Here is a 15,085-nt window from a genome sequence, read left to right as displayed (position 1 = left end):
CATAAACTTCGTGCTATTGCATTTTTTTTTTATTGTGGAAGAGTTTACAGAAGTCTTCATTAATCAGCAATCAATCTTTTTTTTCACATACACTATGTTGCATTACTTAAAAACTTTATTATGGAAGCAAATAAGAGTTTACAGAAGTGTGCATTAATCAGTAATCAATCCATATATAACAATCAATTTTGATATAACAAAAGCTAACAAGCAAGTATTTTAATGTTTCTGCATAGGCCTATTTCATAAGAGAACAGCTTGGCATGTTGAGGTTCTTCTAACGGCTGTCTTCAACAGCTACTCTGGACTCTACTCAATCACCCTAGTAACAGTGAGAATGTTGTTAATTCCCTTTAATTAGCTAAAATGAGTATACATATGCATTGAGCTATTTGAGTATTACAATATATATTAATATTATAATATTACAACCTCATCCTTGCAGACAGGAACATTTATACATGGTCTTTCCTCCGTTTCAGTTTTCAAATCCTTACAATTCACATCTGGATTCCCTGAGAACATACTGCGGTCTCTGGAACTATGGGAGATAAAGAAGGCCATATAATGTACACTGATTGTGAAACAATGCACAACCTACAGTATGCGTGTAATGGAATCACACCCATATATTATTTTTTTTATAGACAAAATAATCTTTCATTTAGCAGCATGAGATGTTTTCCCCTACCGGTATTCAGAGATGTCAGGCACACACTTTCTTTCTCTTGTTTGTGCAGAGTTTGGACCACAGTTAGGTTTGCAATAACTCCACTCGCTCCACTCTGACAAGACACCCTCCACTGAAAATAGTAATTTATTTGTTAATTAATTATTTGTAAAATGTTAGACATTTTTATCAAAATATGAGGATACTTTGTATTTATGTAGCTTTCAAATGAAAAAAATCCGAAGATGCCTACTTTCAAACATAATATTTGTAAAACAGTAGGTTAAAAGTACCCAGATGACCTTCTACTTCTGCCAAGATTCTGGAGTGTGCATCCAGTGGACACTTTACAATCCCAAGAAGCCACAGAAGAGGAATTGTGAAGCATTGCAACTGACACGGTAGGTCAAGTGACAGTGACGATATGGCGATGATATTAATCCAAATTTCATTCATACTATTCGTATTCATACTAATACAGAAAATACTTTAACGGTTGTAAAGTAAGGTTCAAACCAAATGTAGTACCTACTAGAGAGTATGCAATTTCGGATGCAGTTATGATTTTTCTTTGCACTCACTGCTACATTGATCAATGTCATAGCAGCTGCCGTGTTGAACAATTTCTCCTACACAGAAGTTTCCGTCGTGTTTTCTACCATCACAGACCCGCTCTCTCCTTCGGTTTCCTTCCCTGGTTCTACATGAGATTTTTCTAGAGGAAGGTGGCTTACATTGACCCCACTGACTCCATTCACTCCACATCCCATTTACTTACAGAGAAAGAAGAGAGAAGAATGTTGCAAAGTTAAAGTATCATTTATTAGGCTAGTTCGGCCAAAAATTCTGTCATCAATTATTCACCCTCATGTCGTTCCAAACCTGTAAGACTTTGGTTCATCTTCAAAACACAAGACATAATAAAATCTGATAGCATTTCTTTCACCGTTGAAAGTCTCTTCACCAAAAAAACATTCATAAAGAGATTGTTAAATAAATCCATATGAATTGATTGTTTAATCCTCAAGTTTTATGAAGAGACATGATCACTTTTTTTGATGAGTAGATTTCATTTAGGCCTTTATTCACATATAAACATTGATCAGAGAATATAAACAGAAGCTCTAAATATAAACCTTAACTGCTTCATGCGTGAGAACAAACCTGATAATGAACATCATTGGTTCTTGCATATCCTTGCATATATATATATATATTATAATTGGGTTACACTTTATTTCGATAGTCCACTTTAAACATTCTACTAACTATAAGTAACTTTGCAACTACATGTCCACTAACTCTCATTAGAGTATTACTAGACTGTCAGTAGACTGGTAGGTTATGGTTAGAATAAGTTGAATTGTAGTTGCCAAGTTACTTATAGTCAGTAGAATATCTCTTGGGGGACAAACAAAATAAAGTTTTAGTAAATATTAATCAGACAGTCTACAAATACTCTAATGACAGTTAGTTGACATGTAGTTGCAAAATTACTTCTAGTTAGTAGAATATCTAAAGTGAACTATCAAAATAAAGTGTTACCTATAATTGTGATGGCTAGATGACTTTGTCAGAGCATCTCTAAAACTGCAGGAATTATGTTCTGAAGTGGTCAGTATTTATCAAAAGGGGTCCAAGGAAGGAACAGTGAACCGGCAACAGTGTCACCACGGTTATTGATGCACATGGGGAGTGATGGCTGGCTTGTGAGGTCCGATCAAAAAGACAAGCTACTGTATCTTAAATTGCCCAAAAAGTAAATGCTGGTTCTGATAGAAAGGTGTCAGAAAACACAGTGCATTACAGTTTGTTTGGGCTGCATAGCCGCAGACCAGTCAGGGTGCCCATGCTGACCCCTGTCCACCACTGGACGCACCAACAGTGGGCACATGAGCATCAGAACGTCACGTTGGATGGCCGGGTGTGTGCGTGTCCCTTACCTGGGGAACACATGGCACAAGAATGCACTTTGGAAAGAAGGCAAGCTGGCGGAGGAAGTGTGAAGCTTTGGGCGATGTTCTACTGGGAAATGTGGATGTTACTTTGACACATATAACCTACCCAAGCATTGTTGCAGACCATGTACACCCTTACTTATTCCCTGATGGCTGTGGCCTCTTTAGCAGGATAATGCACCCTGCCACAAAGCAAAAATTGTTTAGGAATGGAATCGAATTTCCTCAGATATCAATCCAATCGAGCATCTGTGGGATGTGCTGAACAAACAAAGTCCTATCCATGGAGGACGTTATGCCTGATCTGTGTCTATATAGATATAGATTTATTTTAATTATTAATTTAAAGCATCAGTTTTGGATGAATAACCTTTGAATGGGGGGGTTCTCAGATTTTACAAAAATAAACAAGTCTTATGGGTTTGGAACGACATGAAAGTGATTAATAGATTACATAATTTCCATTTTTTGGGGTGAACTATCCCTTTAAGCAGTCGATTTGTCTGCCTGTATTATCATACATGTTTTTTTTTTTTTTGTTCATTGAGATAAACATTTTATTGTGTCACACCACTTACTTGGACAGGGGACAGAAATGGTGCAGAGACCATTTTTTTGCTCTTCACCTTGACACTGCTTGCCACCATGTTTGGGTTTAGGAGAATCACACAAGCGACCTTGTTTCTGCTGGCCCACTCCACACGTCACGGAGCAGGGTGTGCTACCTGACCAAGCCCCCCAGTTTCCATTAACTGTGGAGAAAAGATATAAAGATCTGTTTTCTACAATTCTTGTCTTTTTGGCAGTTTTAAAGAATAAAACAAAGCATATTACCTGGGCAGAAAGGTAGTCCGCTGCATGGCCGGGTGTCTGTGTCAGAGTCCGTGCAGTCTCTGCCACGTGGAACCGTGGATGGAGCGGGGTTGGTGCATGTCCTTTTACGAATTTCTTTCTGAGTGTTCTGTCCTTCAACAATGCAAGTAGCTGGACAGGGACCCCAGCTTCCCCAACTGGACCAGCCGCCATGAGCTAGATATCAAATGACATGTATTTAATTTTCCGTGTGTTCAGTAAGTTAAAAAAAAGAAAAGTCTACTTACTCGGACAGATTATTTCAGTGGTACAAGAGGTGATTTCTTCCTGTTCACCAATACAGGAGCCCCCACATTGAGGAACCGGGTTTGTGCAGGTTCTTTGCCTTTTTTTTTGTCCCTTCTCACATGTGACCGAACATGGCTGCCATTCCCCCCACTCTGACCAGCCGCCTTCCACTGGACAACACAAATTTAAGGAATATGAGAAAACTCATAGAAACCTGCATGGCTAAATGTAACAATAACTTAATGTTCTTTTTACCCGGGCAGCAGTCTTTTTTCTCACATGGTTTAGTTTGAACAGTTCCTAGTTTCTCAGGGTCTGAGCAAATACCAGTTCCGTAACAAAAGCGTCGCCTTTGCGTTACTCCCTCTGTACAACTCACAGAGCACTCGCCCCAGGATGACCACTCAGTCCATGCCGCGGGCCTGGAGGTCAACATACAAGACTTTTCTTAAGGACGTGCATCATTTGATCTCATTCGTTTTGGCTCAGATAATTCAGTAGCTTGAAGAGTTAGATTAAAGTCACCATGAGATTTTATGGAATTTCACGAGTTCACTCTTACATCACATTAAACAGAAATATGATTATGCGTATTTGGTGTGATATCCGGGAGTGGGCTCTGGGCTTGGAATTTTGGCCCGAACACGTATTCCCCCCTCGATGTGTTGATGTCCCATTAGAGGCGATAAAATTGAAGCGAGGAGATGGGGAGGTGGAGGGATGCTGATAAACTGTCAACAAACAGAGGTGAGTGCTGTATATACCTTTTGTCTCATTGACTGAGTTGATTAACTAAATGTGCTCCACTTGTGTTTAATTGGGTTTAATTATCTTAACGTGCTCCTCCCAAACTTTGTTAATAAAACATCATATTGCAGTATTTATTATAAATTTGTCTGTGCGTTTTTCTTCTTCTTCATGTGCACTTGTAATCTTTAATCACAGTATCTTCCTCTTCCTCTTGCAGCAACATTTCTCTTCTCTGATGTGTTTACTGGCGTGAGAGCGGGATAATTTGTCACAGCATTTATCGCAGCATTCCAATGATCCAATCAATTTCAGATGGATAAAATTAAGTCCCACCCTACATTTTCTCTGGTTTGAGAAGCCGTTCCACTTGAAAGTAAGTCACATTTTATGATGACTTTAAGCACTAATGTGAAATGGTAAACAGTCTCCAATATTTTTCCATAAAAAGCGCATTACGATTTAAAAAGATTTCCTCAAAAAAGAATATTAACATTGCATCTTTTTAAGCTGTGATGAAACAGAAGTAGCAACAGATCTGTGCCGTGTTGTGAAGTACATACAAGTGTAACGGATTATCAAAAAAAGATGTGGTTCTATGCACCGGTTGTTGATCGGATTTTAAGATGAAAGCTTACAGTTCATTGTGAAAAGGCTGGGGTTAAGCGAACTAAATTATGCTGAACTAAATGATCGGGTATATCAATAAAGAGAGAAGTCTGTCATATTCACTGGAAGATAGTTATGAAACAAAACAATTTTTTTTATTGAAAACATAAATTAAACAAACATGGATGAATCGTTAACCGTAAAATCTATGTGCACTTAGAAAATTGATAGGATGAATTCTCATTTTATGTCAACTATAAAATGTATTTATGTTAAAATATATGCAAATTAGCTATGTTAGGGAATAGTTTTACCCATCTAAAAATCGTCATCTGTAGTTTTAGTCATAATATGATTTCAGTGAACATGAGCATCAATGAAACTTACCCACAGTATCTACACACTCCATCTGCTTCTGTGTAGCCGTAGTTGGGGTTCAAGCAACAATCATTTTTTTCAACCTTACCCAACAGACTATTACATTTCCCAGAGGAAAATGCTGCATAACACTGCACATTCTCTGAAACTTCAGAAAGACACCACAATAATTAATTAATCAAATACTTATATATATTGTCTGATATCTGTTATGGCACAATGTATTATAATCAAATAATGAGCATGATTCAGTTGTTACAGTGATTACATTTTGATTATATTCAATATTCAGTACATTTGCCTATTTTCCCTTTAAATATGATTAAATATTTTGTCAAAATTCTTTCAACCTGATTGCTGGACATAAATCCCGAGGAGCACAATCCCCGTCAAGATCAAATTCATGGCTGAAGCAGTGTGACAGAAATTCTTGATTCTGAATGTGGAAAATCTTGTAAGTTAGATTCAACAAAGCCTGTGAGAAAATACACTGTAATAATATGACTAGTCAAATAAACTGCAGACAAATGTGGGTGTTTGATTCATAGCATTGATCAAAAAAAAAAAAAATCCTTAAAGGTTCATACATGATCAATTCACTATTTTAAGAAATTTAATTTTTAACCACTTACCTCACACTTCTCTTTCTTGTGGTAGTTGAAGAGGCTGTAATAGAGAGTGGATTGTTTCGCCCCGCCTCAGTGACTTTCAGATAGCTTAGAGAGCTGAAAACAGGAATTATTAATTGTGAAACTGCTTAACCAACTTCCCTTATTCGAATATGATTTTGCAGAATCAGCAGCATTTACCTACTGGTAGGCTATGTAAAAGAATTAAAGTGGTTCCAGTTCCAACCAGGTTCCAGCCCTTATGCATTTCAGCTCAGCTGTTGCGTAAAGTCACGTACGGTCAAAATGTGTCTCTGTTTCTTCAAATGTGTTCTATCACACTCACATGCATATAACAGTATGTTGGTTAAATGCATGCGTAATACTGAAATCAAGCATTTAAAAAAAAAAAAAAAACATTTTGAATGCAAATATAGGCCTACTTACTGTCACGATGGAACACAGGAAAAACTGGTGTGAGGACTCAAGTGCAAAGAAGTGTATTTATTAAGAAAAGAAACATAAACATAAACAAAAAACCCACAATGGGGCAAAACACAATCACAAAACACAAATAAACTCAAAACATACCAATAAGGGGAATCACAGGGAAACATAGACATAACGATCTGATAAAGACTGACAAACACAAGGAGCTATTAAGGCGGGCGTACACGGTGTTTTTTGCTGTCATACGAACTCGCAGACGATTTTTTTTTCTCGGGAGAAATCGCGTGGACATCGTGGATGCTCGTATGGTCGCGGTTTACACCGTGTGAGAGGAAATACGAGACGAGCTGAGCACGTTAAGAGCACCTCCCGACCTTACGATAATTTTTAAACATGTTTAAAAAGTTTGGGGAGTCGGCCCGATTTTTACCAGCATATGGCTGTCCCCTAATGCAAAATCATGCACAAGCACGTCACATAGGCTCAGTCTATGAGTATAATTAGCTCAGTGGCTGCAAACATACAGCATACACACACACACACACACACACACACACACACACACACACACACTTTCTCTCTCTCACGTGCACCCTTCTCTCTCCTTCTGGTTGTTTCGGTTAAAAGGAATGGCTACTGTTCTCTGCTTTTCAACAAATCATTTGCACACATTTTTTCTTTATTTTTTGTATCTGAAGCTATAGCAGCAACATTGAAAGCTCTGGTGTCTGTGTTTAACACGAAAACTCGGGTGATCACGGCCGGCTCGCGGTGCAAACAGTCGTGCCGTGTACCAGCTGATTTGATGCAATGATCAAATTAAATGACTCGTAGTGTCTGCAATATCTCACGACCTCCCGGGTGTCCGAATTCGCACAGTGTACGCCCGCCTTTAAAGGATAGAAATCAAGAGGGAACAGGTGGGAGAAATCAACACTAATCAGATAACAAGGGGGAGGGATCAGGCAATGACAGGAAAACCCACATGTGTACACAAGACAGGACAGGCATGTGACACTTACCCCCTCCTTAAGGAGCAGCTACCAGACGTTCCACTAGGGATGGGAGGGACAGACCAGGGCGGGGTAAACAAGGGAGGAACGGGGAAAACAAAAAGTTCAGGCGGCCAAGATGGCCCGCAGAGTTTAGGCGGCCCGGGTGGCTCTCAGAGTTTAGGCTGCCGGGGTGGGGCAGTCAACGCAGGGCGCCAGCAGAGTCCACCAGCACAGAGTCCCCCGGAACTGGGACTACCGGAGCTAGAGCCCCTGGAACTGGGACCACCAGAACGCGATCCACCGGAACATGATCCACCAGCACAGAGATAACCGGACCACCATCCACCGGAACTGGGACCACTGGCACAGGGACCACCGGCATACGATCCACCGGAACTGGGACCACCGGCACATGGACCACCAGAACACGATCCACCGGAACACGATCCACCGGAACTGGGACCACTGGCACACGATCCACCGGCACAGAGACAACTGGAACACGATCCACCGGAACTGGGACCAACGGCACACGATCCACCGGAACATGATCCACCAGCACAGAGATAACCGGGCCACGATCCACCGGAACTGGGACCACCGGCACACGATCCACCGGAACATGATCCACCGGAACATGATCCACCAGCACAGAGATAACCGGGCCACGATCCACCGGAACTGGAACCTCCGGCACAGTGACCACAGGATCATGATCTACCGGAACTGGGACCACCGGCACAGGGGCCACCGGAACTGGGACCACCAGAACTCAGAACCCTCCTTATTCGTCCCCGAGTCCTTGGAGGGCTGGGGTCTCCCCTGACTGTAGATGGAATCCTGGCACAGTCAATGGGCTGGGATACTGCTGGTCGACAAGGTTTGGACTCCTTTAGATGGTATACAAAGTCCCAGAATCCCAGCTTCCCCAGTCTCTCCATCTCCCCTGGACAAAGTGGCATGTCCAGTCAGATATTGAAGGCCTCTTTACTCTCTGCCTTGCCTCATTGTGAACTAAATGGTCCACCTCAATCAAAAAGAATAAAATACTCCAAACTCAGGGGGTTCCACCATGAGCAATGCCAATGCCAATGAGACAACATTACATGCCAGTAAGCAGGAAAATAATATACCTTTTAAAAAGATTCATAGTTTTTACAGCTTTCTTATTGGAAGAGTCAGAAATCAAACACGCATACAATTTTTAACTCTTCCAGAAAAATTTAAAGAAAGGCTTACAATTACACAATTTACATTTATGTATTCTTTGTTAATCCACACACTCGTTGGTGTACTCATGGTATCCTTTGAGGATAGTAAATGTGCTCACATTCACACAAATGTAGCCAACTGATTTGGATTAGCTCTAACATGTTGAATAATGTGACAGATAGATTGACCGTAAGCCTCACCGGTGGAGAATTTAGCAGACCAAACATCAGCATTGATTCAATGTTTGTCTTTTCTACACTGAAAAGCATAGAATTATCAACATTGATCCAATATTATTTAGCAGTGAATTTTCAACATTGGTCCAGTATGGTGTTAGCATTGAATTTTCAACATTGATCCAATATTACTTAGCATTGAGGAGTGTATTTATTATAACAAAAAAAAAACATTAACACAAAAAAAACTCACAATGGGGCAAAACATATAATCAGAAAACACAAATAAAATCAAAACATACCAATAAGGGGAATCACAGGTAAACAGGGAAACATAGACATAACAATGATCCGACAAAGACTGACAAACACAAGGAGCTAAAGGATAGAAATCAAGAGGGAACAGGTGGGAGAAATCAACACTAATCAGATAACAATGGGGAGGGATCAGACAATGGGTGCGTTTACATGCACACCAGTAAGCTGATAACTCCAAAAAAATCAGCTTATTGAAATAGCCAGTTTTCCCCGTTTACATGCAAACCAGTAAACGGACAACGCAAGTAAACCGCGTTTACATGACTATTTATAAACCGGGTTATTTCCTTGTAGTGCTGTCAAAAATAATAATGTCCGTATATCTGACTCAGAGTTTTTCAAATGTTACGTGAGTTGTGATGTTAAATAAAGCGTGCACCATGTCAGCGGGAGATTTATGGCTCATATCAACCCTTATGCAGTTATGAAGCATTTTGACTGAACCTCTTCTACTTCTGCTGCATGTGATGAGAATAACCCATCTTTACAATTTTCTGGGTCTTAAACGAGTCTGCGTTTGTGATATATGTCCTTATTTCATGCAAAACGCTAGCTTGCTTTGTCTGGATGCGTTTAAATCTGCGTTTTGGTCACCTATCACACATGCGCACTTCAATAAACCGACAGAAAGCAGGTTAATGTGTTTACATGCAGCGCGAAATCGAGGTAAGAGGCAAAAAACTACCTGTTCCGACCGGTTTATGCTTACGCCGTTTATGATATTACTCCGATAAAAGAAAACAGGTTACCGCGTTACATGACCATGTTCATTGTCGGCTTATTGGGCATAATCGGCTTAAGAACGTACATGTTAACACACCCAATGACAGGAGCACATGCTCAACATAAAACCCATATGTGCACACAAGACAGGACAGGCATGTGACATTTACCCTATCCATGCAAGTTTTTCACTGTGCTGGGAGAAGGGGGTGATCAGCCAAGAACCTCTTACCGAGACCTCCGCATATGCCTGTCTACCTTAAAAAAAATCAATTTGTATTTATGATTATTATAGGGTAAATAGCAAATGTCAAAGATGTCAAAGATTTACTTTTTTGGCTTAGTATATGCCTATATTAAGACATTTTGCACTCTTAGTAACAGTTTTCCTAGTTTTATAATTTAATGATTGCAGTAAATCTGATGCTTAAGTAGGCTACCTACACTTATACAAAAAAGACAATCACATAAACAATACATAAACAAAAAAAGGCAGACTTTTTACTTAATTTTCCTCTTAAAGTGCAGAAGAAAGCACACCGTTTTTTTTGTTTTTTTTTTGTTTTTTTTTTGGGGGGGGGGAATGAATCAAGAACAACAAACCACAGTTTAAAAAGGAAAAAGGCTGCTACACCAAATGAAAGGTTTTTTAGAGCTGCATATTGCGCAAGCATTTTTTTCTATGCATTGTGCAATCACAAAAAACTGTAGTATGAAAGCGCCACACATTTCTGCCGAATTGGAACGCCTGGCTGTCACTCACAAAGTAGGCCTAAACATATACCATGCACCCACTGCATGACATGGCGTTAAATATTTGAGCTAATTTGTTTATTTAATTATGTTTATGTATTGTTTATGTGATTGTCTTTTTTGTATAAGTGTAGGTAGCCTACTTAAGCATCCTTGGCTCAATTAGACTTGCATTGTGTAAACCCCATCCCAAAAAAACAAGCAATAACTTTGTGGGAATAGCTTCAGCTGGAAGAGCAGCAGTCTCTACACCATATAAGGCAAAAACTGAACACAGAAACTTTAGTTGTCATCAAATGCTTAGTGATCCAGGTTTGAGGTAAAATCCAAGGGCACAATTTACAGCTCTGAAAGAAATTAGGAGACCACTGCAAAATTATCAGTTTCTCTGGTTTTTACTATTTATAGTTATGTGTTTAGGTAAAATTAACATTTTTGTTTTATTCTCTAAACTACTGACAACATTTTTCCAAAATTTCAAATTTTGAGCATTTATTTGCCGAAAGCAACAACTGGTCAAAATAACACAAAAGATGCAGGTTGTCGGACCTCGAATAATTGAAAGAAAATAAGTTCATATTCATTTTTAAACAACAAAATACTATTGTTTTAACTTTGGAAGAGTTCAGAAATTAATATTTGGTGGAATAGCCCTGATTTTGAATCACAGCTTTCATGCGTCTTGGCATGCTCTCCACCAGTCTTTCACATTGATGTTGGGTGACTTTATGCCACTCCTGGGGCAAAAATTCACGCAGCTCGGATTTGTTTGATGGCTTGTGACCATTCATCTTCCTCTTGATCACATTCCAGAAGTTTTCAATAGGAGTCAGGTCTGGAGATTGGGCTGGCCATGACAGGGTCTTGATCTGGTGGTCCTCCATCCACACCTTGATTGACCTGGCTGTGTGGCATGGAGCATTGTCCTGCTGGAAAAAAAACAGTCCTCGAAGTTGGAGAACATTGTCAGAGCAGAAGGAAGCAAGTTTTCTTCCAGGACAACCTTGTCTGTGGTTTGATTCATGCGTCCTTCACAAAGACAAATCTGACTGATTCCAGCCTTGCTGAAGCACTCCCAGATCATCACCGATCCTTCACCAAATTTCACAGTGGGTGCGAGACACTGTGGCGTGTAGGCCTCTCCAGGCCTCCGTCTAACCATTAGACAACAAACCTCAGCCTGGCTCTTCTTTGCTTCTCATTGATGAAGGTATTTTTCCTAGCGTTGCACGACTTTAGCCCTGCCCCTAGAAGCCTGTTTTGAACCGTCCTCACCGTGCACTTCACCCCAGCTGCCTTTTGCCATTCTTTTTGTAGGTCACTTGAATGTCATCCTAGGGTTGTTGAGTGACATTTGAATGAATTCCAGTGCCATTCCAGTTAGTTGAAAGTCCTTTTCGCCCTCTGCCGGTCTATAGCTTTGTTGTCCCAATGTCTGCTGCTTGACCTTGTTCTTATGAAACACTGTCTTTGAAATTTTATGGATGAAAGCAACCCGACGCTCACGGTATCCCTCTGCCAGTAAAGCCAGAATTTAACCCTTCTTTTCCTCACTCAAACTTTCCTTTTCAACTTTTTGGCATGGTTAATAGTTATATTTTGATTCCAATTACTTTTGAGGTACTACTAACTACTAGGGGTGACCCCGAATAGTCAAAGATTCGATGCATTGATATGCAGAGCTGGATTCGACCACCAGTCTCACAGTCAAATCTTTGTGGGTGTTATGAAACGAGGATCATACCATTTTGGCAATATGGGGGTGCTCAATATCTTAAAGACATGGCACAGCGCTGAGCTTCGCATCCAGTGTGCGGCCCCTTTAAAGGGGTTGCACACCGGATGGGAAGCTCAGCGCCGCGCCTTTAAAACTCCTATTTCAAAAAAACATTTCAAGGTTTTATATTAAATGTATATTATATTTCCCTCAAATTGTCAATGTTCATACTGATTTCACCCTGTGCTACAAGATACACCCATCATGCAGCTCTTCTGTCAGAAGTCGATTAAAAATTGAGCTTATATAAATATAGCGTATATAATGTGTGCGTCCGGTGTAAGATACCTGAGACGCCTCGCTGAGCTTTGCGTCCGGTGTGCGACCACCTTTAGGCATAATCGGAACACACTCAAAGTGTTATTTATGTCAGTTGGCAGGCAGTTTTGATCGCTTTATTAAAAGTTGTTGCTGTGTGCAGTGGGTAAAGGAAAATAAAAATAGTTTTACCCTTCTGCTGACTAGTATTGTGCCCCTCCCACAGTCGACTATATGAAGATTTGAAAATTCCTATTCAAATAAATCCATAAGCCCTATTCGGACTGGATTAGTTTAACATGGGGACATGGGGGTAAAGTCATTTTACCTCAGGACGTCTGTAATATTAATGGCCAATCCGCACGGGATAAGACATCTCAGTAAAACTAGCAGAAGTGGAGTAACTTGCTTTACGCACCTCCTCGACGTCATGTGCATATGACGTTACCGTTATAACGTGAGCAAACACAACCTGAGCGCCAGTCTGAACTCCGTCTCCAATATATATGTGTGTTTTAATAAACAGTTAGGTCCAGTGATTGGATTATGTTGGTAATAGACACTTTCCTAGAGCTAAAATGTGTTGTGCCTTTGATCTAAGTGCTTTTGATCTTCTTTTTGCTTTAAATGATATGCGGAAAATACTGGACATTTTCCACAGATTTGTCCCACCACCTACAACACAACCGAATGCTTCAAGCGCCTCCAAGGTCGCAAAATGTGCTCTTTTTTTAACTTTTAAACAGGCAATGACGGAATTTTACCATACATTTTTACGAACGGGATTAGTATTACCTGAGGTAATTTTTCCGGACCTTTTTACAGAAGGTAAAAGTCTCAGTAATCTTTACTGACATTGTCCGTAATGATTACCGAGATGGCACATTCGGACGGGACTAAAATCACAGAGAACCTCTGGTAATAATTACTTTACCCCCACGTCCCCATGTTAAACTAATCCAGTCAGAATAGGGCTTTAGTCAGGGACACCCCTACTACTAACAAAACCCGCCCAGTACTAGCCCAAAACAACAGCTTCTCGGGGGTGTTCTCCAGAAAAAATGGCGTTTGGTGGGGTAAAATGTGTGTTATTTTGGCATGGTTGCCTGCTAAAATTTGCATTCCTGGGTCTATATATCACATAATTGAGGTTGCTTCAATCCGTAGACATGGAAAACAACCCGCGGGCAAAACCGCAGGCGTGGCAACACGGAGCAGTTGGGTTCTGTTTACGTTTGACAACAAAAGTTATGCGTCGCTCCCTTGCTCTGATTGGTTGTAGGTCTATCCAATTGAGGTCTTTCCTTGTTCAGTTGAAACACGCCCCATAATTACAGCCCAATGGAGCAGTATCCTAATGGGTTAGTCCTAATGGGTTGTTATCATGGCTATCAAAATCCAGTGTTCTGTATGTTGCGTACATGAGTTTTTGTTGTAGATGGCTATTGCTGCGCGTTTAGCTAGAATGCCATACAAAACCAACCCATTGGGCCACTGAATCTGCAGACAACAGCTGGGGCAACAGCCTTAGTCCTAATGGGTTGTTATCATGGCTATCAAAATCCAGTGTTCAGTATTTTGCGTACATGAGTTTTTGTTGTAGGTGGCTATTGTAGATGGCTATAAATTTTTTTTAAAAAATAGTGTACTGTGCTAATTAATTGAGACTTCTTACAGCTCTAACAGGTTGTTGGCCTTGTTTGTTTCGTTGCTTCTATTGCTCTCCCCTTTTTTGTAAGTCGCTTTGGATAAAAGCGTCTGCTAAATGATTAAATGTAAATGTAAAAATCAGACTCATATTCTGACAAGAATTGAGTATGACCACGTCAGTAGAGATGCTGATTTAAGAAAAAAATTGCAGTGGTCTCTTAATTTTTTCCAGAGCTGTCTCTCTCTCTCTCTCTCTCTCTCTCTCTCTCTCTCTCTCTCTCTCTCTCTCTCTCTCTCTCTCTCTCTCTCTCTCTCTAAATTAAACAAAAAGACAAGAAGGATTATTATGAATGAAAAACTTTGTGTTTTTATTCTATCTATATCACAGCTGTTTGGTTTTATGGAACGAACAGCATGGGCAGACATTCAGCTACAACTGTCTCCTTGATGATGCATAGTCCATCTATTTGGTCAAGCCCATCTCATGTAATTGCCCCATCTACAGGAGCACTTTGGAACTCACAAAGGTCATTATATGTCATAAATCGAATTATTTTGTTTACTCATAGCCTAACTCATAAACATCGGCTAAATGTTGGCTAATTAGTATTCATTAACAATGTTTATTACAAGAGATTTTCCAGTGGTTGACAGCACAATTTCAACCATCGCGGGAAATAACATTTATGATTCATAGTGAGT

At 40.1% G+C, this 15,085-nt stretch overlaps 1 protein-coding gene across 2 annotated transcripts; it reads right to left on the bottom strand.

Moving 5' to 3' along the window:
- Window positions 1-97: 97 nt before the first annotated feature.
- LOC137038853 (properdin-like) lies at window positions 98-6,155 on the bottom strand. 2 transcript variants are annotated; one of them, XM_067413824.1, is made up of 11 exons: window positions 6,096-6,155; window positions 5,814-5,899; window positions 5,473-5,611; window positions 3,985-4,151; window positions 3,729-3,899; window positions 3,463-3,657; window positions 3,207-3,380; window positions 1,252-1,443; window positions 692-803; window positions 433-541; window positions 98-322 (listed from the first exon to the last, which is right to left on the bottom strand). In XM_067413824.1, exons 2-11 carry the CDS (start codon window positions 5,866-5,868, stop codon window positions 314-316), a joined length of 1,323 nt encoding a protein of 440 aa, XP_067269925.1. In that variant the 5' UTR covers window positions 5,869-5,899; window positions 6,096-6,155; the 3' UTR covers window positions 98-313. The 2 variants fall into 2 exon arrangements, with proteins under 2 accessions (XP_067269925.1, XP_067269924.1); XM_067413823.1 differs by having other exon boundaries at window positions 5,814-5,938; window positions 6,096-6,110.
- Window positions 6,156-15,085: the final 8,930 nt, after the last annotated feature.

This window comes from Pseudorasbora parva, chromosome 13 (genome assembly GCF_024679245.1).
Source record: "Pseudorasbora parva isolate DD20220531a chromosome 13, ASM2467924v1, whole genome shotgun sequence".
Classification (NCBI taxonomy): domain Eukaryota; kingdom Metazoa; phylum Chordata; class Actinopteri; order Cypriniformes; family Gobionidae; genus Pseudorasbora; species Pseudorasbora parva.
The sequence above is the reverse complement of the archived record's forward strand: the minus strand, read 5'-3'. Positions and strand labels throughout refer to the sequence as shown.